General features: G+C 40.5%; 1 protein-coding gene across 1 annotated transcript in view; it reads left to right on the top strand.

Moving 5' to 3' along the window:
• Window positions 1-2,784: 2,784 nt before the first annotated feature.
• Window positions 2,785-24,675, top strand: part of TGM6 (transglutaminase 6) — a 43,887-nt gene continuing 21,996 nt past the window's right edge. Inside the window, 3 exon segments of the mRNA XM_057529707.1 lie at window positions 2,785-2,803; window positions 23,599-23,855; window positions 24,634-24,675. Of these exon segments, the coding sequence (XP_057385690.1) occupies window positions 2,785-2,803; window positions 23,599-23,855; window positions 24,634-24,675 (318 nt within the window).

The raw sequence follows: 24,675 nt of genomic DNA, 5'->3' as shown, positions 1-24,675 counted from the left end.
AATCCCTGGTCAGGGAGCTAAGATCCCACACGCCTCCTGGCCAAAAAAAAAAAAAAGAAACATAAACAATAGAAGCAATATTGTAACGAATTCAATAAAGACTTTAAAAAATGGTCCACATCAAAGAAAATCTTTTTTTAAAAAAGTTAGCTCCAGCTGATACCAGCTTCCTTTTTCAGTAAGTCTGTTATCCAATTCCCCATAGTTCCCACCTAGAAGAAACTTGGAGCTTGGCCAGGCCAACATTCCCCTCCACCCTTACCATCCACTCTCTTTTCATGGATGGGGAAACAGACCTAGCAAGGCAAGAGCCTGGCCAAGAGTCACACAGGGAGGCTCATGCAGGAGCAGTTCTGCTGCTGCTAGTCACTATCCCCTCCATAGCACTAACATAGCACATAGCACTACCATAAAAAAGCAGAAATGCTGCCTTTGAACTCTTACCCATCAGGGTGAGCTGATGTGGGCTCATCCTTTACCTGTTGCCTGGGTCTGCCAGTTCTTTCTCCCCCATCAAAACCATTTTAGGAGACTCCAGCAGTCACAGTACCACTGAGAGTTGAATGGATGACAGCAAATCAGGGAGGGTACGGTCAGGGGCACTTGCATCTTAACAGACATCCAGGGTGAGCCAAATGAGTGACTGAGATTCTAAACCAGGAATTTCAGACACTTGACAGAGAATTGAGGAGGGCACACCTAGTGAATCTTCCCATTACTGTTGAAATTGAAATCAGACTATAAAGAGAAGTGTCTCCCTCACTCCCACCCTCCCTATCCCACCCCTCTAGGTATGGGAACATATGTATATGTATAACTGATTCACTTTGTTATACAGCAGAAACTAACACACCATTGTAAAGCAATTATACTCCAATAAAGATGTTAAAAAAAAAGAGAAATGTCTTTTAAGTGATTTCAGCTGCAAAACCCTTTCTTCAAACGAAACAACTAATGGAACATAAGTGTATATAAAGTAATCAGAGAATTTCCATGATTTGGTGGGAGTGGGGGCCAGGAGCTGAGTTCACTCCACTCCCCCCTTGTAGTAGACACTCACGATGAACCAAGCCTTCCTTTCGGCACAGCTGGGGTAGAGTCCCGTGCACCATTGCCAGGGTCTCACAGCAAGTGTGTTCCGTGGGCAAGTCTCTGCTCTGCTTTTAGATAAGCTTCAGAAGGCTGCTCGGCCCTGTGCAGGCACATTCCAGAAGTGTGAGGAGTTAACACCTCTGGAGGTGACCCACTACCAGCGGAGACTGGACTCGGCTCTATCATCTTTTTGGAGGGACAGGCCTAAAGTGTGTTCCATACAGTTCTTCAGAGAATGACCAGCAGGATTAAGCCCCAGTTGTTCATTGTAATTGTCTTATCTATTCAGGCTGCTATAACAAAAAAACATAGACTGGATGGCTTATAAACAACAGAAATTCGTTTCTCATGGGTCTGGAGGCTGAAGTCTGAGATCATGATGAGGTTCTGATAAGGACCCTCTCTGGCTGCAGACTAGTACTGTCTTCTCATTGTATCCTCACATGGCATAAAGAGTGAGGGAACTCTCTAGGGTCTTATAAAAAAGGGCACTAATCCCATCCATGACAGCAGAGCCTGCTCAAAGGCCCAGAGGCCCCACCTCCTAATACCTTCACTGGGATTTCAACATATGAATTTGGGGTGGGACACAAACATTCATAACAGTAATCCATTTATTAACACACTCTTTACTGACATTCCTTCGTTTCTGTGTCACTTTTAATGCTCCTTCACTTCTAGCTCCTTGGATCACCTCCCAAATAAACTGTAGGCACACAAGCCTTTCCCTTAGGTTCTGCTTTCACGGGAATTCAAACTAAGACATCCCTCACCACTGCCCCCAACATGCCTCCCCAGACACTTGCCAGGGCTCCTCCATGTGGGTGATAGCCACTGCCCTAAGCACCTCTAGACCCTGGGCTTCTCGACTACTGTGGCTAATGCCAAAAGCTCAGCCTCTGTACACTGGTGCCGAATTGAATCTTGGAGACAAAGTTTTGGGTGAAGTAGAAAAGAATAGCTTTATTGCTTTGCCAGGCAAAGTGGGTCACAGCGGGCTCCTGCCCCAAAAAACTACGTATCCCAACCCGGGAGGATTTGATGAGGAGTTTTATAGTAATAGTTCAAGGGTGGGGTTTCTGACAAGATTAGGGTGTGTGCAGGGTCTGTATTCCTTTAATCTCATCTCAGGTAGTCTTCTAATCTTGATGAGCTTCTCTGGTCCCTTTAATCTTGCCTCAGGTGGTTTCTTGGCTGCTCCTCCCTTGACTATCAACTGTTTGAATCTTCCCTCTGGAACTCAGAGAAGATCATGGAGGCTGGAGTCTTGCCTACAAACAAGAAATGGGGGACAGAAAGGCTTCCATGGCCAGGAGCCCCTTTCACATGCAAGAAACCATCTGGACTCAGAAAAAAGTAGCCCAAAGGAAAAGATCAATGCTATTGACTTCATACAACATTTACAATTCTTTAAATAAAATTAGGAACACGATTCAAAGGCCATGGTGACTAGAGCGATAGAAGAAGTAAGGGAGAGAAAGCCTCAGCTTCTGGATAGAGTTAGAGGATGGGAAGGGATGCCATAGGAGCAGACTGGGGGGGAGATAAAAAGATTGGTCTTGGACATGTGCTTTTGGTGCTTGAGAGATAACCTGGTGGAGTTTCCAGGAGACTTTGGTTACCAGTTTCTGGAATTCAGGAGACAGAGATTTGAAAGACAGCAAACTAGAGATGATATTAAAAGTCATGAGCATGGATGAGATCCCTCAAGGTAAATGTCTAGAACAGAAAAGAAGCCTAAAATCACTGTTTTAAAACTTAACCATGGTTTCTGAAAGGTGGATTTTTAGTGGTAGTGAAATAAAGGAACTTCAATTTTATACACTTTTTTTAGCTTTATTATTGCAAGTATTATTTGTATTTATTTCTTGGATTTTGTATTTGTATTTATTTGTACTTTATCATTGTAAATAATTTAGCTTTATTATTACAAATAGTAGTGTAAGATATTTTAAATGTACATCATGGTGATTTGATAAACATGTACATTGTAATAGGATCCCCCCGGCAATCTGGTTAACACATCCATCACCTCACATGTTTATCTCTCTCTCTCTCTCTCTCTCTCTCTTTTTTTTTCTGGTGAGAACATTTAAGTTCTACTTTCTTAGCAAATTTCAATTATATTGATACAATTCAGTGTTATCAACTATAGCTACCATGTTTTATATTAGATCCTCAGACCTTATTCATCTTGTAGCTGAAACTTTGTACCTTTTACCGACCTCTTCCTATTACCCCCAGCCCCAGCCCCTGGAAACCACTTTTCTACTTTCTGTTTCTATAAGCATGAGCATGACTTTTTTGTTGTTGTTGTTGTTGTTGAAGACTTTCCTTTATTCTTTGGAGTACTGAATACTTACTGTGTTCAGGTACTGTTCATACATTTCAACTCATTTAGTCCTCCTTAGGTCAACAAGGTCGGATCAAATGGGGTAAAAAATCTGCCTTCTTAGAGAGCAGGTGTCATCATCTTCACAGGGTATCAGTGGCTTTATAAGACTGTCTCACTTTAAGAACGCTGTGTCCAGTTCCTGGTGTCACAATTTTTGTTTTCTTTTTTTACATCTTTATTGGAGTATAATTGCCTTGCAATGCTGCGTTAGTTTCTGCTACATAACAAAGTGAATCAGCTATATGTATAAATATATCCCCATATTCCCTCCCTCTTGTGCCTCCCTCCCACCTTCCCTATCCCACCCATCTAGGTGGTCACAAAGCACCAAGCTGATCTCCCTGTGCTGTGTGGCTGCTTCCCACTAGCTATCTATTTTACATTTGGTAGTGTATATATGTCAATACCACTCTCTCACTTCATCCCAGCTTACCCTTCCCCCTCCCCGTGTCCTCAAGTCCATTCTCTACATCTGCATCTTTATTCCTGTCCTGCCCCTAGGTTCTTCAGAACCGTTTTTTTTTTTTTTTTAGATTCCATATATACGTGTTAGCATATGGTATTTGTTTTTTGCTTTCTGACTTACTTACTTCACTCTGTATGACAGACTCTAGGTCCATCCACCTCACTACAAATAACTCAATTTCGTCTCCTTTTATAGCTGAGTAATATTCCATTGTATATATGTGCCACATCTTCTTTATCCATTCATCTGTCGATGGGCATTTAGGTTGATTCTGTGTCCTGGCTGTTGTAAATAGTGCTGCAACGAACATTGTGGTACATGTCTCTTTTTGAATTATGGTTTTCTCAGGGTGTATGCCCAGTAGTGGGATTACTGGGTCATATGGTAGTTCAATTTTTAGATTTTTAAGTAACTTCCATACTGTTCTCCATAGTGGCTGTATCAATTTACATGCCTACCAACAGTGCAAGAAGGTTCCCTTTTCTCCACACCCTCTCCAGCATCTACTGTTTGTAGATTCTTTTGATGATGGCCATTCTGACTGGTGTGAGGTGATACCTCATTGTGGTTTTGATTTGCATTTCTCTAATAGTTAGTGATGTTGAGCATCTTTTCATGTGACTCTTGGCTATCTGTGTGTCTTCTTTGGTGAAATGTCGATTTAGGTCTTCTGCCCACTTTTTAATTGGGTTGTTTGTTTTTTTGACATTGAGCTGCATGAGCTACCTGTATATTTTGGAGATTAATCCTTTGTCCATTGCTTCATTTACAAATATTTTCTCCCATTCTGAGGGTTGTCTTTTCATCTTGTTTATGGTTTCCTTTGCTATGCAAAAGCTTTTAAGTTTCATTTTGTCCCTTTTGTTTACTTTTGTTTTTATTTCCATTTCTCTAGGAGGTGGGCCAAAAAGGATCTTGCTGTGATTTATGTCATAGAGTGTGCTGCCTATGTTTTCCTCTAAGAGTTTTATAGTGTCTGGCCTTACATTTAGGTGTTTAATCCATTTTGAGTTTACTTTTATGTATGGTATTAGGGAGTGTTTTAATTTCATTCTTTTACATGTAGCTGTCCAGTTTTCCCAGCACCACTTATTGAAGAGGCTGTCTTTTCTACATTGTATGTTCTTACCTCCTTTGCCATAAATTAGGTGACCATATGTGGGTGTGTTTATCTCTGGGCTTTCTATCCTGTACCATTGATCTATATTTCTGTTTTTGTGCCAGTACCATACTGTCTTGATTACTGTAGCTTTGTAGTATAGACTGAAGTCAGGGAGCCTGATTCCTCCAGCTCCATTTTTCTTTCTCAAGATTGTTTTGGCTATTCGGGGTCTTTTGTGTTTCCATACAAATTGTAAAATTTTTTGTTCTGGTTCTGTGAAAAATGTCATTGGTAGTTTGATAGGGATTGCATTGAATCTGTAGATTGCTTTGGGTAGTACAGTCATTTTCACAATATTGATTATTCCAATCCAAGAACATGGTATATCTCTCCATCTGTTTGTATCGTCTTTGATTTCTTTCATCAGTGTCTTACAGTTTTCTGCATACAGGTCTTTTGTCTCCTTAGGTAGGTTTATTCCTAGGTATTTTATTCTTTCTGTTGCAATGGTAAATGAGAGTGTTTCCTTAATTTCTATTTCAGATTTTTCATTGTTAGTGTATAAGAATACAAGAGATTTCTGTGTATTAATTTTGTATCCTGCTACTTTACCAAATTCATTGATTAGCTCTAGCAGTTTTCTGACAGCATCTTTAGGATTCTCTATGTATAGTACCATGTCATCTGCAAACAGTGACAGTTTTACTTCTTTTCCAATTTGGATTCCTTTTCTTTCTTTTTCTTGTCTGATTGCCATGGCTAAAACTTCCAAAACCATGTTGAATAATAATGGTGAGAGTAGGCACCCTTGTCTTGTTCCTGATCTTAGAGGAAATGGTTTCAGTTTTTCACCATTGAGAATGACGTTGACTGTGGGCTTGTCATATATGGCCTTTATTATGTTGATGTAGGTTCACTCTATGCCCACTTTCTGGAGAGTTTTTATCATAAATGGGTGTTGACAACGTTCATTGCAGCTCTATTTACAATAGCCAGGACATGGAAGCAACCTATGTGTCCATCGACAGATGAATAGATAAGGAAGATGTGGCACATATATACAATGGAATATTACTCAGCCATAAAAAGAAATGAAATTGAGTTATTTGTAGTGAGGTGGATGGACCTACAGTCTGTCATACAGAGTGAAGTAAGTCAGAAAGAGAAAAACAAATACCATATGCTAACACATATATATGGAGTCTAAAAAGAAAAAAAAATGGTTCTGAAGAACCTAGGGGCAGGAAAGGAATAAAGATGCAGATATAGAGAGTTGACTTGAGGACATGGCGGGGGGCAGGGTAAGCAGGGACGAAGTAAGAGTGGCATGGACATATATACACTACCAAATGTAAAATAGATAGCTAGTGGGAAGCAGTCACATAGAACAGGGAGATCAGCTCAGTGCTTTGTGACCACCTAGAGGGGTGGGATAGGGAGGGTAGGAGGGAGAGGCAAGAGGGAGGAGATATGGGGATATATGTATATGTATAGCTGATTCACTTTGTTATAAAGCAGAAATTAACACAGCATTATAAAGCAGTTATATGCCAATAAAGACGTAAAAAAATAATAATAGAATAAAATAAATGGGTGTTGAATTTTGTCAAAAGCTTTTTCTGCATCTATTGAGATTATATGGTTTTTATCCTTCAATTTATTAATATGGTGTATCACGTTGATTGATTTGCATATATTGAAGAATCCTTGCATTCCTGGGATAAACCCCACTTGATCATGGTGTATGATCCTTTTAATGTGCTACTGGATTCAGTTTGCTAGTATTTTGTTGAGGGTTTTTGCATCTATGTTCATCAGTGATTCTTTTTTTGTGATATTTTTGTCTGGTTTTGGTATCAGGGTGATGGTGGCCTCGTAGAATGAGTTTGGGAGTGTTCTTCCCTCTGCTATATTTTGGAAGAGTTTGAGAAGGATAGGTGTTAGCTCTTCTCTAAATGTTTAATAGAATTCACCTGTGAAGCCATCTGGTCCTGGGCTTCTGTTTGCTGGAAGATTTTTTATCACAGTTTCAATATCAGTGCTTGTGATTGGTCTGTTCATATTTTCTATTTCTTCCTGGTTCAGTCTTGGAAGGCTGTGCTTTACTAAGAATTTTTCCATTTATTCCAGGTTGTCCATTTTATTGGCATACAGTTGTTTGTAGTAGTCTCTCATGATCCTTTGTATTTCTTCAGTGTCAGTTGTTAGTTCTTTTTCATTTCTATTTCTGTTGATTTGAGTCTTCCTTTTTTTCTTGATGAGTCTGGCTAATGGTTTATCAATTTTGTTTGTCTTCCCAAAGAACCAGCTTTTAGTTTTTTTGATCTTTGCTACTGTTTTCTTCATTTCCTTTTCATTTATTTCTGATCTGATCTTTATGATTTCTTTCCTTCTGCTAATTTGGGGGGGGGGTTGGTGTTGTTCTTCTTCTTCTTCTTCTTTCTCTAATTGTTTTAGGTGTAAGGTTAGGTTGTTTATTTGAGATTTTTCTTATTTCTTGAGATAGGATTGTATTGCTATAAACTTTCCTCTTAGAACTGCTCTTGCTGCATCACATATGTTTTGGGTCATCAAGTTTTTATTGTCATTTGTTTCTAGGTATTTTCTGATTTCCCCTTTGATTTCTTCAGTGATAACTCTTGGTTACTTAGTAGCACATTGTTTAGCCTCCATGTGTTTGTATTTTTTACACTTTTTTTCCTGTAATTGATATCCAGTCTCATAGCGTTGTGGTAGGAAAAGATACTCGATACAGTTTCAATTTTCTTAAATTTACTGAGGATTGATTTGTGACCTATGACATGATCTCTCCTGGAGAATGTTCCATGTACACTTGAGAAGAAAGTGTATTCTGTTGTTTTTAGATGGAATGTCCTCTAAATATCAGTTAAGTCCATCTTGTCTAATGTGTCCTTTAAAGCTTGTGTTTCCTTATTTATTTTCTTTTTGGATGATCTGTCCATTGGTGATAGTCGGGTGTTAAAGTCCCCTACTATTATTGTGTTATTGTCGATTTCCCCTTTTATGGTTGTTAGCATTTCCTTACGTATTGAGGTGCTCCTACGTTGGGTGCATAAATATTTACAATTGTTATATCTTCTTCTTGGATTGATCCTTGATCATTATGTAGTGTCCTTCTTTGTCTCTTGTAATAGTCTTTATTTTAAAGTCTATTTTGTCTGATATGAGAATTGCTACTCCAGCTTTCTTTTGGTATCCATTTGCATGGAATATCTTTTTCCATCCCCTCACTTTCAGTTTGTATGTGTCCCTAGGTCTGAAGTGGGTCTCTTGTAGACAACACATATATATGGGTCTTGTTTTTGTAACCATTCAGCCTGTCTGTGTCTTTTGGTTGGAGCATTTAATCCATTTACATTTAAGGTAATTATTGATATGCATGTTCCTATTACCATTTTTTAATAGTTTTGGGTTTGTTTTGGTAGGTCTTTTTCTCCTTTTGTGTTTCCCGCCTAGAAAAGTTCCTTTAGCATTTGTTGTAAAGCTGGTTTAGTGGTGCTGAATTCTCTTAACTCTTGCTTGTTTGTAAAGGTTTTAATTTCTCCATCAAATCTGAATGAGATCCTTGCTGGGTACAGTAATCTTGGTTGTAGGTTCTTCGTTTTCATCACTTTAAATATGTCCTGCCACTCCCTTCTGGCCTGCAGAGTTTCTGCTGAAAGATCAGCTGTTAACCATATGGGGATTCCCTCGTAAGCTATTTGGTGCTTTTCCCTTGCTGCTTTTAATATTTTTTCTTTGTATTTAATTTTTGATAGTTTGATTAATATGTGTCTTGGAGTATTTCTTCCTGGATTTATCCTGTATGGAACTCTCTGCACTTCCTGGCCTTGACTATTTCCTTTCCCACGTTAGGGAAGTTTCTGACTATAATCTCTTCAAATATTTTCTCAGACCTTTTCTTTTTCTCTTCTTCTCCTAGGACCCCTATAATTCGAATATCAGTGTGTTTAATGTTGTCCCAGAGGTCTCTGAGACTGTCCTCAATTCTTCTCTTTCTTTTTTCTTTATTCTGCTCTGTGGCAGTTATTTCCACTATTCTTCTTTTTTTTTTCTAAATTTAATTTTTATATTATATTGTGTGTGGTATAGTTGATTTACAACTATGTAAATATGCTGTGAGTTTCAGGTGTACAGCAAAGTGAATCAGTTATACATACACATATATTCGTCCTTTTTTTTAAGATTTTTATTTTTATTTTTTTATCTTAAAATCAGAAAGATGATTTTAATCTTATTTATCAATAAAATAATAACATATATTCGTAAAGCAAACAATTTTAAGAATATTTCTCTAAAGGCTTTCTGGAATTCCTAAAGGAAATTCATCTATTTTAGAAAGAAAATTCCAAGGAATTATGGAAAACAACATAATATTATCAAGTAGCCCTCTTCCCCTACAACACACAGTAATCATTCTGGTACAAACCACTTTTTTTTTTCTTTTTATACAGCACGTTCTTATTAGTCATCAATTTAGACACATCAGTGTATACATGTCAATCCCAATCTCCCAATTCATCACACCACCACCTCCACCCCCCACGGCTTTCCCCACTTGCTGTCCACACGTTTGTTCTCTACATCTGTGACTCAATTTCTGCCCTGAAAACCGGTTCATCTATACCATTTTTCCAGGTTCCACAGATATGCGTTAATATACGATATTTGTTTTTCTCTTTCTGACTTACTGCACTCTGTATGACATTCTCTAGATCCATCCACATCTCAACAAATGACCCAATTTCGTTCCTTTTTATGGCTGAGTAATATTCCATTGTACATATGTACCACATCTTCTTTATCCATTCGTCTGTTGATGGGCATTTAGGTTGCTTCCAAGACCTGGCTATTGTAAATAGTGCAGCAATGAACATTGGGGTACATGTGGCTTTTTGAATTGTGGTTTTTCTCTGGGTATATGCCCAGTAGTGGGATTGCTGGGTCATATGGTAATTCTATACTTAGTTTTTTAAGGAACCTCCATATTGTTCTCCATAGTGGCTATATCAGTTTACATTCCCACCAACAGTGCAAGAGGGTACCCTTTTCTCCACACCCTCTCCAGCATTTGTTGTTTGTAGATTTTCTGATGAAGCCCATTCTAACTGGTGTGAGGTGATACCTCATTGTACTTTTGATTTGCATTTCTCTAATAATTAGTGATGCTGAGCGGCTTTTCATGTGCTTCTGGGCCCTCTGTATGTCTTCTTTGGAGAAATGTCTATTTAGGTCTTCTGCCTATTTTTGGATTAGGTTGTTTGTTTTTTTAATATAGAGCTGCATGAGCTGTTTATGTACTTTGGAGATTAATCCTTTGTCCGTGGATTCATTTGCAAATATTTTTTCCCATTCTGGGGGGTGTCTTTTCATCTTGTTTATGGTTTCCTTTGCTGTGCAAAAGCTTTGAAGTTTCATTAGGTCCCATTTGTTTATTTTTGTTTTTATTTCCATTACTCTAGGAGGTGGATCAAAAAAGATCTTGCTGTGATTTATGTCAAAGAGTGTTCTTCCTATGTTTTCCTCTAAGAGTTTTATAGTGTCTGGTCTTACATTTAGGTCTCTAATCCATTTTGAGTTTGTTTTTGTGTATGGTGTTAGGGAGTATTCTAATTTCATTCTTTTACATGTAGCTGTCCAGTTTTCCAGTACCACTTATTGAAAAGACTGTCTTTTCTCCATTGTATATCATTGTCTCCTTTGTCGTAGATTACTTGACAATAGGTGCGTGGGTTTATCTCTGGGCTTTCTATCTTGTTCCATTGATCTATGTTTCTGTTTTTGTGCCAGTACCATATTGTCTTGATTACTGTAGCTTTGTAGTATAGCCTGAAGTCAGGGAGTCTGATTCCTCCAGCTCCATTTTCTTCCCTCAAGACTGTTTTGGCTATTCGGGGACTTTTGTGTCTCCATACAAATTTTAAGGTTTTTTGTTCTAGTTCTGTAAAAAATGCCATTGGTAATTTGATAGGGATTGCATTGACTCTGTAGGTTGCTTTGGGTAGTATAGTCATTTTCACAGTATTGATTCTTCCAATCCATGAACATGGTATATCTCTCCATCTGTTGGTATCATCTTTAATTTCTTTCATCAGTGTCTTACAGTTTTCTGCATACAGGTCTTTTGTCTCCCTAGGCGGATTTATGCCTAGGTATTTTACTCTTTTTGTTGCAATGGTAAATGGGAGTGTTTCCTTAATTTCTCTTTCAGATATTTCATCATTAGTGTATAGGAATTCAAGAGATTTCTGTGCATTAATTTTGTATCCTGCAACATTACCAAATTCATTGATTAGCTCTAGTAGTTTTCTGGTAGCATCTTTACGATTCTCTATGTATAGTATCATGTCATCTGCAAACAGTGACAGTTTTACTTCCTCTTTTCCAATTTGTATTCCTTTTATTTCTTTTTCTTCTCTGATTGCCGTGGCTAGGACTTCCAAAACTATGTTGAAAGACAGTGGTGAGAGTGGACATCCTTGTCTTGTTCCTGATCTTAGAGGAAATGCTATTAGTTTTTCACCATTGAGAATGATGTTTGCTGTGGGTTTGTCATATATGGGCTTTATTATGTTGAGATAGGTTCCCTCTATGTCCACTTTCTGGAGAGTTTTAATCATAAATGGGTGTTGAATTTTGTCAAAAGCTTTTTCTGCATCTATTGAGATGATCATATGGTTTTTCTTCTTCATTTTGTTAACATGGTGTATCACATTGATTGATTTGCATATATTGAAGAATCCTTGCATCCCTCGGATAAATCCCACTTGATCATGGTGTATGATCCTTTTAATGGGTTGTTGGATTCTGTTTGCTAGTAATTTATTGAGGATTTTTGCATCTATATTCATCAGTGATATTGGTCTGTAATTTTCTTTTTTTTGTAGTGTCTTTGTCTGGTTTTGGTATCAGGGTGATGCTGGCCTCATAAAATGAGTTTAGGTGTGTTCCTTCCTCTGCAATTTTTTGGAAGAGTTTGAGAAGGATAGGTGTTAGCTCTTCTCTAAATGTTTGATAGAATTCACCTGTGAAGACATCTGGTCCTGGACTTTTGTGTTTTGGAAGATTTTTAATCACAGTTTCAATTTCATTACTTGTGATTGGTCTATATTTTCTATTTCTTCCTGGTTCAATCTCGGAATGTTGTGCTTTTCTAAGAATTTGTCCATTTCTTCCAGGTTGTCCATTTTATTGGCATATAGTTGCTTGTGGTAGTCTCTTAGGATGCTTTGTATTTCTGCAGTGTCTGTTGTAACTTCTCCTTTTTCATTTCTAATTTTATTGATTTGAGTCCTCTCCCTCTTTTTCTTGATGAGTCTGGATAATGGTTTATCAATTTTGTTTATCTTCTCAAAGAACCAGCTTTTAGTTTTATTGATCTTTGCTATTGTTTTCTTTGTTTCTATTTCATTTATTTCTGCTCTGATCTTTATGATTTCTTTCCTTCTACTAACTTTGGGTTTGCTTGTTCTTCTTTCTCTAGTTCCTTTATGTGTAAGGATAGATTATTTATTTGAGATTTTTCTTGTTTCTTGAGGTAGGCTTGTATAGCTATAAACTTCCCTCTTAGAACTGCTTTTGCTGCATCCCATAGGTTTTGGTTTGTGATGTTTTCATTGTCATTTGTCTCTAGGAATTTTTTTTTAACATCTTTATTGGAGTATAATTGCTTTACAATGGTGTGTTAGTTTCTGCTTTATAACAAAGTGAATCAGTTATACATATACATATGTTCCCATATCTCTTCCCTCTTGCATCTCCCTCCATCCCACCCTCCCTATCCCACCCCTCTAGGTGGTCACAAAGCACCAAGCTGATCTCCCTGTGCTATGCGGCTGCTTCCCACTAGCTATCTATTTTACATTTGGTAGTGTATGTATGTCCATGACACTCTCTCACCCTGTCACATCTCACCCCTCCCCCTCCCCATATCCTCAAGTCCATTCTCTAGTAGGTCTGTGTCTTTATTCCCGTCTTGCCACTAGGTTCTTCATGGCCTTTTTTTTTCCCCTTAGATTCCATATATATGTGTTAGCATACTGTATTTTTTTTCTCTTTCTGACTTACTTCACTCTGTATGACAGACTCTAACTCCATCCACCTCATTACAAATACCTCCATTTCATTTCTTTTTATGGCTGAGTAATATTCCATTGTATATATGTGCCACATCTTCTTTATCCATTCATCCGATGATGGACACTTAGGTTGCTTCCATGTCCTGGCTATTGTAAATAGAGTTGCAATGAACATTTTGGTACATGACTCTTTTTGAATTATGGTGTTCTTAGGGTATATGCCCGGTAGTGGGATGGCTGGGTCATATGGTAGTTCTATTTTTAGTTTTTTAAGGAACCTCCATACGGTTCTCCATAGTGGCTATATCAATTTACATTCTCACCAACAGTGCAAAAGGGTTCCCTTTTCTCCACACCCTCTCCAGCATTTATTGTTTCTAGATTTTTTGATGATGGCCATTCTGACCGGTGTGAGATGATATCTCATTGTAGTTTTGATTTGCATTTCTCTAATGATTAATGAGGTTGAGCATTCTTTCATGTGTCTGTTGGCAGTCTGTATATCTTCTTTGGAGAAGTGTCTATTTAGGTCTTCTGCCCATTTTTGGATTGGGTTGTTTGTTTTTTTGTTATTGAGCTGCATGAGCTGCTTGTAAATATTGGAGATTAATCCTTTTTCAGTTGCTTCATTTGCAAATATTTTCTCCCATTCTGAGGGTTGTCTTTTGGTCTTGTTTATGGTTTCCTTTGCTGTGCAAAAGCTTTTAAGTTTCATTAGGTCCCATTTGTTTATTTGTGTTTTTATTTCCATTTCTCTAGGAGCTGGGTCAAAAAGGATCTTGCTGTGATTTATGTCATACAGTGTTCTGCCTATGTTTTCCTCTAAGAGTTTGATAGTGTCTGGCCTTACACTTAGGTCTTTAATCCATTTTGAGTTTACTTTTGTGTGTGGTGTCAGGGAGTGTTCTAATTTCATACTTTTACAGGTACCTGTCCAGTTTTCCCAGCACCAGTTATTGAAAAGGCTGTCTGTTCTCCACTGTATATGCTTGCCTCCTTTATCAAAGATAAGGTGACCATATGTGTGTGGGTTTATCTCTGGGCTTTCCATCCTGTTCCATTGATCTATGTTTCTGTTTTTGTGCCAGTACCAAACTGTCTTGATTACTGTAGCTTTGTAGTATAGTCTGAAGTCAGGGAGCCTGATTCCTCCAGCTCCATTTTTCATTCTCAAGATTGCTTTGGCTATTCGGGGTCTTTTGTGTTTCCATACAAATTGTGAAATTTTTTGTTCTACTTCTGTGAAAAATGCCAGTAGTAGTTTGATAGGGATTGCCTTGAATCTGTAGATTGCTTTCGGTAGTAGAATCATTTTCACAATGTTGATTCTTCCAATCCAAGAACATGGTACATCTCTCCATCTATTTGTATCATCTTTAATTTCTTTCATCAGTGTCTTATAATTTTCTGCATACAGGTCTTTTGTCTCCTTAGGTAGGTTTATTCCTAGATATTTTATTCTTTTTGTTGCAATGGTAAACGGGAGTGGTTTTTTTTTTCTTTTTTTTTAAAGGAATTCCTTTATTTTTCTTTTTATTTATTTATTTATTTACTTTTGGCTATGTTGGTTCTCCGTTTCTGTGTGAGGGCTTTCTCTAGTTGCGGCAAGCGGGGGCCACTCTTCATCATGGTGTGCAGGCCTCTCATTATCGCGGCCTCTCTTGTTGCGGAGCATAGGCTCCAGACACACAGGCTGAGTAGTTGTGGCTCACGGGCCTAGTTGCTCCGCGGCATGTGGGATCTTCCCAGACCAGGACTCGAACCCGTGTCCCCTGCATTGGCAGGCAGATTCTCAACGACTGCGCCACCAGGGAAGCCCGGGAGTGTTTTCTTAATTTCACTTGCAGATTTTTCATCATTAGTGTATAGGAATGCAAGAGATTTCTGTGCATTAATTTTGTATCCTGCTACTTTACCAAATTCATTGATTCGCTCTAGGAGTTTTCGGGTAGCATCTTTAGGATTCTCTATGTATAGTATCATATCATCTGCAAACAGTGACAGCTTTACTTCTTCTTTTCTGATTTGTATTCCTTTTATTTCTTTTTCTTCTCTGATTGCTATGGCTAACACTTCCAAAACTATGTTGAATAATAGTGGTGAGTGGGCAACCTTGTCTTCTTCCTGATCTTAGTGGAAATGGTTTCAGTTTTTCACCATTGAGGACAATGTTGGCTGTGGGTTTGTCATATATGGCCTTTATTATGTTGAGGAAAGTTCCCTCTATGCCTACTTTCTGCAGGGCTTTTATCATAAATGGGTGTTGAATTTTGTCAAAAGCTTTCTCTGCATCTATTGAGATGATCATATGGTTTTTCTCCTTCAATTTGTTAATATGGTGTATCACATTGATTGATTTGCGTATATTGAAGAATCCTTGCATTCCTGGGATAAACCCCACTTGATCATGGTGTATGATCCTTTTAATGTGCTGTTGGATTCTGTTTGCTAGTATTTTGTTGAGGATTTTTGCATCTATGTTCATCAGTGATATTGGCCTGTAGTTTTCTTTCTTTGTGACATCTTTGTCTGGTTTTGGTATCAGGGTGATGGTGGCCTCGTAGAATGAGTTTGGGAGTGTTCCTCCCTCTGCAATATTTTGGAAGAGTTTGAGAAGGATAGGTGTTAGCTCTTCTCTAAATGTTTGATAGAATTCGCCTGTGAAGCCATCTGGTCCTGGGCTTTTGTTTGTTGGAAGATTTTTAATCACAGTTTCAATTTCAGTGCTTGTGATTGGTCTGTTCATATTTTCTATTTCTTCCTGGTTCAGCCTCGGCAGGTTGTGCATTTCTAAGAATCTGTCCATTTCTTCCAGGTTGTCCATTTTATTGGCATAGAGTTGCTTGTAGTAATCTCTCATGATCGTTTGTATTTCTGCAGTGTCAGTGGTTACTTCTCCTTTTTCATTTCTAATTCTATTGATTTGAGTCTTCTCCCTTTTTCTCTTGATGAGTCTGGCTAATGGTTTCTCAATTTTGTTTATCTTCTCAAAGAACCAGCTTTTAGCTTTATTGATCTTTGCTATTGTCTCCTTCATTTCTTTTTCATTTATTTCTGATCTGATCTTTATGATTTCTTTCCTTCTGCTAACTTTGGGGGTTTTTTGTTCTTCTTTCTCTAATTGCTTTAGGTGCAAGGTTAGGTTGTTTATTCGAAATGTTTCCTGTTTCTTGAGGTAGGCTTGTATTGCTATAAACTTCCCTCTTAGCACTGCTTTTGCTGCGTCCCATAGGTTTTGGGTCGTCATGTCTCCATTGTCATTTGTTTCTAGGTATTTTTTGATTTCCCCTTTGATTTCTTCAGTGATCTCTTGGTTATTAAGTAGTGTATTGTGTAGCCTCCATGTGTTTGCATTTTTTACAGATCTTTTCCTGTAATTGATATCTAGTCTCATAGCCTTGTGGTCGGAAAACATACTTGATATGATTTCAATTTTCTTAAATTTACCAAGGCTTGATTTGTGACCCAAGATATGATCTATCCTGGAGAATGTTCCATGAGCACTTGAGAAAAATGTGTATTCTGTTGTTTTGGGTGGAATGTCCTATAAATATCAATTAAGTCCATCTTGTTTAATGTATCATTTAAAGCTTGTGTTTCCTTATTTATTTTCATTTTGGATGATCTGTCCATTGGTGAAAGTGGGGTGTTAAAGTCCCCTACTATGATTGTGTTACTGTCGATTTCCCCTTTTATGGCTGTTAGTATTTGCCTTATGTATTGAGGTACTCCTATGTTGGGTGCATAAATATTTACAAGTGTTATACCTTCCTCTTGGATAGATCTCTTGATCATTATATAGTGTCCTTCTTTGTCTCTTGTAATAGTCTTTATTTTAAAGTCTATTTTGTCTGATATGAGAATTGCTACTCCAGCTTTCTTTTGATTTCCATTTGCATGGAATATCTTTTTCCATCCCCTCACTTTCAGTCTGTATGTGTCCCTAGGTCTGAAGTGGGTCTCTTGTAGACAGCATATATATGGGTCTTGTTTTTGTATCCATTCAGCCAGTCTGTGTCTTTTGGTGGGAGCATTTAATCCATTTACATTTAAGGTAATTATCGATATCTATGTTCCTATTCCCATTTTCTTAAATGTTTTGGGTTTGTTATTGTAGGTGTTTTCCTTCTCTTGTGTTTCTTGCCTAAAGAAGTTCCTTTAGCATTTGTTGTAAAGCTGGTTTGGTGGTGCTGAACTCTCTCAGCTTTTGCTTGTCTGTAAAGGTTTTAATTTCTCCATCAAATCTGAATGAGATCCTTGCTGGGTAGAGTAATCTTGGTTGTAGGTTTTTCTCCTTCATCACTTTAAGTATATCCTGCCACTCCCTTGTGGCTAGCAGAGTTTCTGCTGAAAGATCAGCTGTTAACATTATGGGGATTCCCTTTTGTGTTATTTGTTGTTTTTCCCTTGCTGCTTTTAATATGTTTTCTGTATATTTAATTTTTGATAGTTTGATTAATATGTGTCTTGGCGTGTTTCTCCTTGGATTTATCCTGTATGGGACTCTCTGTGCTTCCAGGACTTGATTAACTATTTCCTTTCCCATATTAGGGAAGTTTTCAACTATAATCTCTTCAAATATTTTCTCAGTCCCTTTCTTTTTCTCTTCTTCTTCTGGGACCCCTATAATTCAAATGTTGGTGCTTTTAATGTTGTCCCAGAGGTCTCTGAGACTGTCCTCAGTTCTTTTCATTCTTTTTTCTTTATTCTGCTCTGCAGTAGTTATTTCCACTATTTTATCTTCCAGGTCACTTACCCGTTCTTCTGCCTCAGTTATTCTGCTGTTGATCCCTTCTAGGGTATTTTTAATTTCAGTTATTGTGTTTTTCATCGTTGCTTGATTCCTCTTTAGTTCTTCTACGTCCTTGTTAAATGTTTCTTGCATTTTGTCTCTTCTATTTCCAAGATTTTGCATCATCTTTACTATCATTATTCTGAATTCTTTTTCAGGTAGACTGCCTATTTCCTCTTCATTTGTTAGGTCTGGTGTGTTTTGACCCTGCTCCTTCATCTGCTGTGTGTTTTTCTGTCATCTCATTTTGCTTATCTTACTGTGTTTGGGGTTTCCTTTTCATAGGCTGCAGGTTCGTAGTTCCCGTTGTTTTTGGTATCTGTCCCCAGTGGCTAAGATTGGTTCAGTGGGTTGTGTAGGCTTCCTGGTGGAGGGGACTAGTGCCTGTGTTCTGGTGTATGAGGCTGGATCTTGTCTTTCTGGTGGGCATGTCCATGTCTGGTGGTGTGTTTTGGGGTGTCTGTGGCCTTATTATGATTTTAGGCAGCCTCTCTGCTAATGGATGGGGCTGTGTTCCTGTCTTGCTAGTTGTTTGGCATAGGGTGTACAGCACTGTAGCTTGCTGGTCGTTGAGTGAAGCTGGGTGTTGATGTTGAGATGGAGATCTCTGAGAGATTTTCGCCGTTTGATATTACGTGGAGCTGGGAGGTCTCTTGTGGACCAGTGTCCTGAAGTTGGCTCTCCCACCTCAGAGGCACAGCCCTGATGCCTGGCTGGAGCACCAAGAGACTTTCATCCACACGGCTCAGAATAAAAGGGAGAAAAAATAGAAAGAAAGAAAGAAAGAGGATAAAGTAAAATAAAATAAAGCTATTATAATAAAAAATAAGAAAAAAATTATTAAGAAAAAATTTATTAAGAAAAAAATTTTTTTAATAAATCTATTAATTTTTATAATAAAAAATAAGAAAAAATTAAGAAAAACTTCTTTTTAATTTTTTAAAATAAAAAATATGAAAAAACTTATTAAGAAAAAATTTTTTTAATTTTTAAAAATAGAAAATAAGGAAAAAATTATTAAGAAAACATTTATTAAGAAAAATTTTTTTAAGTTAAAAAAAAAAAAAAACGAATGGACCGAACCCTAGGACAAATGGTGAAAGCAAAGCTATACAGACAAAATCTCACCCAGAAGCATACACATATACACTCACAAAAAAAAGAAAACAGGAAAAATTAATATATCCTGCTCCCAAAGTCCACTTCCTGAATTTGGGATGATTCGTTGTCTATTCAGGTATTCAACAGATGCAGGTACATCAAGTTGTTTGTGAAGCTTTAATCCACTGCTTTTGGGGCTGCTGGGAGAAATTTCCCTTTCTCTTCTTTGTTCGTACAGCTCCCGGGGTTCAGCTTTGGATTTGGACCCGCCTCTGCATGTAGGTCACCTGAGGGCGTCTGTTCTTCGCTCAGACAGGACGGGGTTAAAGGAGCAGCTGCTTCGGGGGCTCTGGCTCACTCAGGCCAGGGGGAGGGAAGGGTACGGATGCAGGGCGAGCCTGCGGCGGCAGAGGCCAACGTGACATTGCACCAGCCTGAGGCGCGCCGGGCGTTCTCCCGGGGAAGTTGTCCCTGGATCACGGGAGCCTGGCCGTGGCGAGCTGCACCGGGTCCCGGGAGGGGTGGTGTGGAGAGTGACCTGTGCTCGCACACAGGCTTTTTGGTGGCGGCAGCAGCAGCCTTAGCATCTCATGCCCATCTCTGGGGTCCGCGCTGATAGCCGCGGCTCACGCCTGTCTCTGGAGTTCGTTTAGGTGGCGCTCTGAATCCCCTCTCCTTGTGCGCCGCGAAACAGAGAGGCAAGACAAAGTCTCTTGCCTCTTCGGCAGCTGCAGACTTTTTCCCGGTCTCCCTCCTGGCTAGCTGTGGTGCGCTAACCCCTTCAGGCTGTGTTCACGCCGCCAACCCCAGTCCTCTCCCTGCGATCTGATCAAAGCCCGAGCCTCAGCTCCCAGCCCCGGCCCGCCCCGGCGGGTGAGCAGACAAGCCTCTCGGGCTGGTGAGTGCTGCTCGGCACTGAGCCTCTGTGTGGGAATCTCTCCGCTTTGCCCTCCGCACCCCTGTGGCTGCGCTCTCCTCCATGGCTCCGAAGCTTCCCCCCTCCACCACCCACAGTCTCCGCCCGCGAAGGGGCTTCCTAGTGTGTGGAAACCTTTCCTCCTCCACAGCTCCCTCCCACTGGTGCAGGTCCCATCCCTATTCTTTTGTCTCTGTTATTTCTTTTTTCTTTTGCCCTACCCAAGTACGTGGGGAGTTTCTTGCCTTTTGGGAGGTCTGACGTCTTCTGCCAGCGTTCAGTGGGTGTTCTGTAGGAGCAGTTCCACGTGTAGATGTATTTCTAATGTATCTGTGGGAAGGAAGGTGATCTCCGCGTCTTACTCTTCCGCCATCTTGCCCAGCCCCTTTGCCTCCATTCTTATTCCGAGGTCCTGGATCATCTTCACTATCATTATTCTGAATTCTTTTTCTGGAAGGTTGCCTATCTCCACTTCATTTAGTTGTTTTTCTGGGGTCTTATCTTGTTCCTTCATCTGGTATATAGCCCTCTGCCTTTTCATCTTGTCTATCTTTCTGTGAATGTGGTTTTTCTTCCACAGGCTGCAGGATTGTAGTTTTTCTTGCTTCTGCTGTCTGCCCTCTGGTGGTTGAGCCTATCTAAGAGGCTTGATTGGAGGCTCTGAGGTGCTCCTATGTTGGGTGCATATATGTTTATAATTGTTATAGCTTCTTCTTGGATTGATCCCTTGATCATTATGCAGTGTCCTTCCTTGTCTCTTGTAACATTTTTTATTTAAAAGTCTATTTTATCTTATATGAGTATAGCTACTCCAGCTTTCTTTTGATTTCCATTTGCATGGAATATCTTTTTCCATCCCCTCACTTTCAGTCTGTATATGTCCCTAGGTCTGAAGTGCGTCTCTTGTAGACAGCATATATATGGGTCTTGTTTTTGTATCTATTCAGCAAGCCTGTGTCATTTGGTTGGAGCATTTAATCCATTCACGTTTAGGGTAATTATTGATATGTATGTTCCTATTACCATTTTCTTAATTGTTTTGGGTTTGTTTTTGTAGGTCCTTTTCTTCTTTTGTGTTTCCCACTTAGAGAAGTTCCTTTAGCATTTGTTGTAGAGCTGATTTGGTGGTGCTGAATTCTCTTTGCTTTTGCTTATCTGTAAAGCTTTTGATTTCTCCATCGAATCTGAGTGAGATCCTTGCTGGGTAGAGTAATTTTGATTGTAGGTTCTTCCCTTTCATCACTTTAAGTATATCATGCCACTCCCTTCTGGCTCGTAGAGTTTCTGCTGAGAAATCAGCTGTTAACCTTATGGGAGTTCCCTTGTATGTTATTTGTCATTTTCCCCTTGCTGCTTTCAATAATTTTTCTTTGTCTTTAATTTTTGCCAGTTTGATTACTATGTGTCTCAGCGTGTTTCTCCTTGGGTTTATCCTGTATGGGACTCTCTGTGCTTCCTGGACTTGGGTGGCTATTTCTTTTCCCATATTAGGGAAGTTTTCGACCATAATCTCTTCAAATATTTTCTCGTGTCCTTTCTCTCTCTCTTCTCCTTCTGGGACCCCTATAATGTGAACGTTGTTGCATTTAATGTTGTCCCAGAGGTCTCTTAGGCTGTCTTCATTTCTTTTCATTCTTTTTTCTTTATTCTGTTCCACAGCAGTGAATTCCTCCATTCTGTCTTCCAGGTCACTTATCCGTTCTTCTGCCTCAGTTATTCTGCTATTGATTCCTTCTAGTGTAGTTTTCATTTCAGTTATTGTATTGTTCATCTCTGTTTGTTTGTTCTTTAATTCTTCTAGGTCTTTGTTAAACATTTCTTCCATCTTCTCCATCTTTGCTTCCATTGTTTTTCTGAGGTCCTGGATCATCTTCACTATCATTATTCTGAATTATTTTTCTGGAAGGTTGCCTATCTCTACTTCATTTTGTTGTTTTTCTGGGGTTTTATCTTGTTCCATCATCTGGTACATAGCCCTCTGTCTTTTTATCTTGTCTATCTTTCTGTGAATGTGGTTTTTGTTCCACAGGCTGCAGGACTGTAGTTCTTCTTGCTTCTGCTGTGTGTCCTTTGGTGGATGAGGCTATCTAAGAGGCTTGTGCAGGTTTCCTGATGGGAGGGACTGGTGGTGGGTATAACTGACTGTTGCTCTGGTGGGCAGAGCTCAGTAAAACTTTAATCCACTTGACTGCTGATGGGTGGGGCTGGGTTCCCTCCCTGTTGGTTGTTTGGCCTGAGGCAACCCAACACTGGAGCCTACCTGGGCTCTTTGATGGGGCTAATGGCAGATTCTGGGAGGTCTCATGCCCAGGAGTACTTCCCAGAACTTCTGTTGCCAGTGTCCTTGTCTCCATGGTGAGCCACAGCCACCCCCCACCTCTGCAAAAGACCCTCCAACACTAGCAGGTAGGTCTGGTTCGGTCTCCCCTGGGGTCACTGCTGCTTCCCCTGAGTCCCAATGTGCACACTACTTTGTGTATGTCCTCCAAGAGTGGAGTCTTTGTTTCCCCCAGTCCTGTCAAAGTCCTGCAGTCATATCCCGCTAGCCTTCAAAGTCTGATTCTCTAGGAATTCCTCCTCCCGTTGCCGGACCCCCAGGTTGGGAAGCCTGACGTGGGGCTCAGAACGTTCACTCCAGTGGGTGGACTTCTGTGGTACAAGTGTTCTCCAGTTTGTGAGTTACCCACCCAGCAGTTATGGGATTATATTTTTCTTTTTTCTTTTTTAATTTATTTATTTATGGCTGTGTTGGGTCTTCGTTTCTGTGCGAGGGCTTTCTCTAGTTGCGGCGAGCGGGGGCCACACTTCATCGCGGTGCGCGGGCCTCTCACTGTCGTGGCCTCTCTTATTGCAGAGCACAAGCTCCAGACGCGCAGGCTCAGTAATTGTGGCTCACGGGCCCAGTTGCTCCGCGGCATGTGGGATCTTCCCAGACCAGGGCTCGAACCTGTGTCCCCTGCATTGGCAGGCAGGTTCTCAACCACTGTGCCACCAGGGAAGCCCTGGGATTATATTTTGTTGTGATTGCACCCCTCCTACCGTCTCATTGTGGCTTCTCGTTTGTCTTTGGATGTGGAGTATGTTTTTTGGTGAGTTCCAGTGTCTTCCTGTCGATGATTGTCCAGCAGCTAGTTGTGTTTCTGATGTTCTCGCAAGAGGGAGTGAGAGCACATCCTTCTACTCCGCCATTTTGCTTCAGGCTCCTGGAAGCTTTTGATGACAGCTTTCTGGGGATGGTTTGAAAGTGCTGCCAGCAGGCAGTGGGACAAATGAGATGACAACTCTGGAATCCTAGGCACACTGAGAAATCCAGGGCTCTGGAAGGGTATGGAAGTTCATCAGGCACTTTTGGAGCCCACGCTTTCCTTTCCTGATCAGACAGAAGGCACACTTTGGTTTCAAAGAGTGCTTTCACTTCCTCCTTGATCCAGGAAGTGGGTGGAAGTCAGGACATCTGAGGTGGACCCCTCTCTACTGCTGGCTCTCTTGCATCTTGGTCAGGTCCTTCCCCACAGCAGTGTCCCAGAGGCTCAGGGCCTGAGGGTTGGTCTTCCAGGTCTGTAGCTTTTCCCTTTCTCCAGAGCTGAGCTTCCTGGGGGTGGCTGGGTCTCCTGATTCCCTCTCCTCTCTGCCAGGACCCCAGGCTTCTGAGGCCCTCCGCATTAAAGCTGTGTTCCAAACCCCAGAGCTGGAGGAGAGCAATGCCTGGATGGCAGTGAAGGAGGCTCCAATGGAGAACACCATGACCATCAGCCTCACCAACCCTCCCGATGCTGTCATTGGCTGCTACCAGCTGAGCACCAAGGTTTCCTCTTGCCGCAAACACAGTAACCGGAATCTGGGCGAGTTTGTTCTGCTTTTCAACCCATGCTGCCCAGATAGGAGCTCCTGAGTCCAAGGCTGAGGTTTTCCTGGAAGCTGTCCTTCAGGAAGGCCTGGTAGGCAAGTTAGGGACAGGGAAGTGAATGCCAAGAGCTTGGCAGGAGGAGACAGGCATGGGACAAAGGAAGCTGGTAGCAGATGTTCCAAACCTGCTGTGCCAGAGGGGCAGGTATTAGTGGGTTCTCGTGTATAGAGGCCAGTGGGCAAGGATGGGGCCTAATGGCAGGAGAGGCCTAGGATTGGGTAAGAGCCAGGTTTCAGCCGCCAGACAGCCTTGGTTTAGTCCCAGCTTTGCTAAGTTGCTTCCCTCTATGAGTCTCAGTTTCCTCACCTGTAATATGGAAATAACAGGCCTACCTCTTAGGGTTATGGTGAGAAACCATAGAGCTAATGTTGTAATATGTAAGGCACATCATAAGGAGTACTGGGGTCAGTATTCTTATTAAGGGGTAAGTCAGTAAGCAGTAGCCTGGATCAGTATTCCTATTAACGTTTAAGAAATATGAGCCTTCCATTGTCATTAAGTCAGGTCATTCGAAAGCATCAGGACTTCTAAATTCCCTCCACCTGGGGCTGGTTTGGGGGTGGTCCCTGCCTGGGGAAAGACCAGCCAGGTGGAGTAGGGCTTGGCCGGGAGGCAGCCTGGGAGCCGGCAAGCCCCTCTTGACCTCTCCTGCCCCAGCAGCCTCTAGGCGCCATCCTGCAGCTGAGCCCTGATGTAGCCCTTTCCCCAGGCCAGTGAGGCCAGAGTCCCTGCCCACGCCAGGCCCGAACATTGCCTTTCAGAGGATGATGTGTTTCTGGCCGCAGAGGAAGAGAGACAGGAGGAC

This window comes from Balaenoptera acutorostrata, chromosome 15 (genome assembly GCF_949987535.1).
Source record: "Balaenoptera acutorostrata chromosome 15, mBalAcu1.1, whole genome shotgun sequence".
Classification (NCBI taxonomy): Eukaryota; Metazoa; Chordata; class Mammalia; order Artiodactyla; family Balaenopteridae; genus Balaenoptera; species Balaenoptera acutorostrata.
The sequence above is the reverse complement of the archived record's forward strand: the minus strand, read 5'-3'. Positions and strand labels throughout refer to the sequence as shown.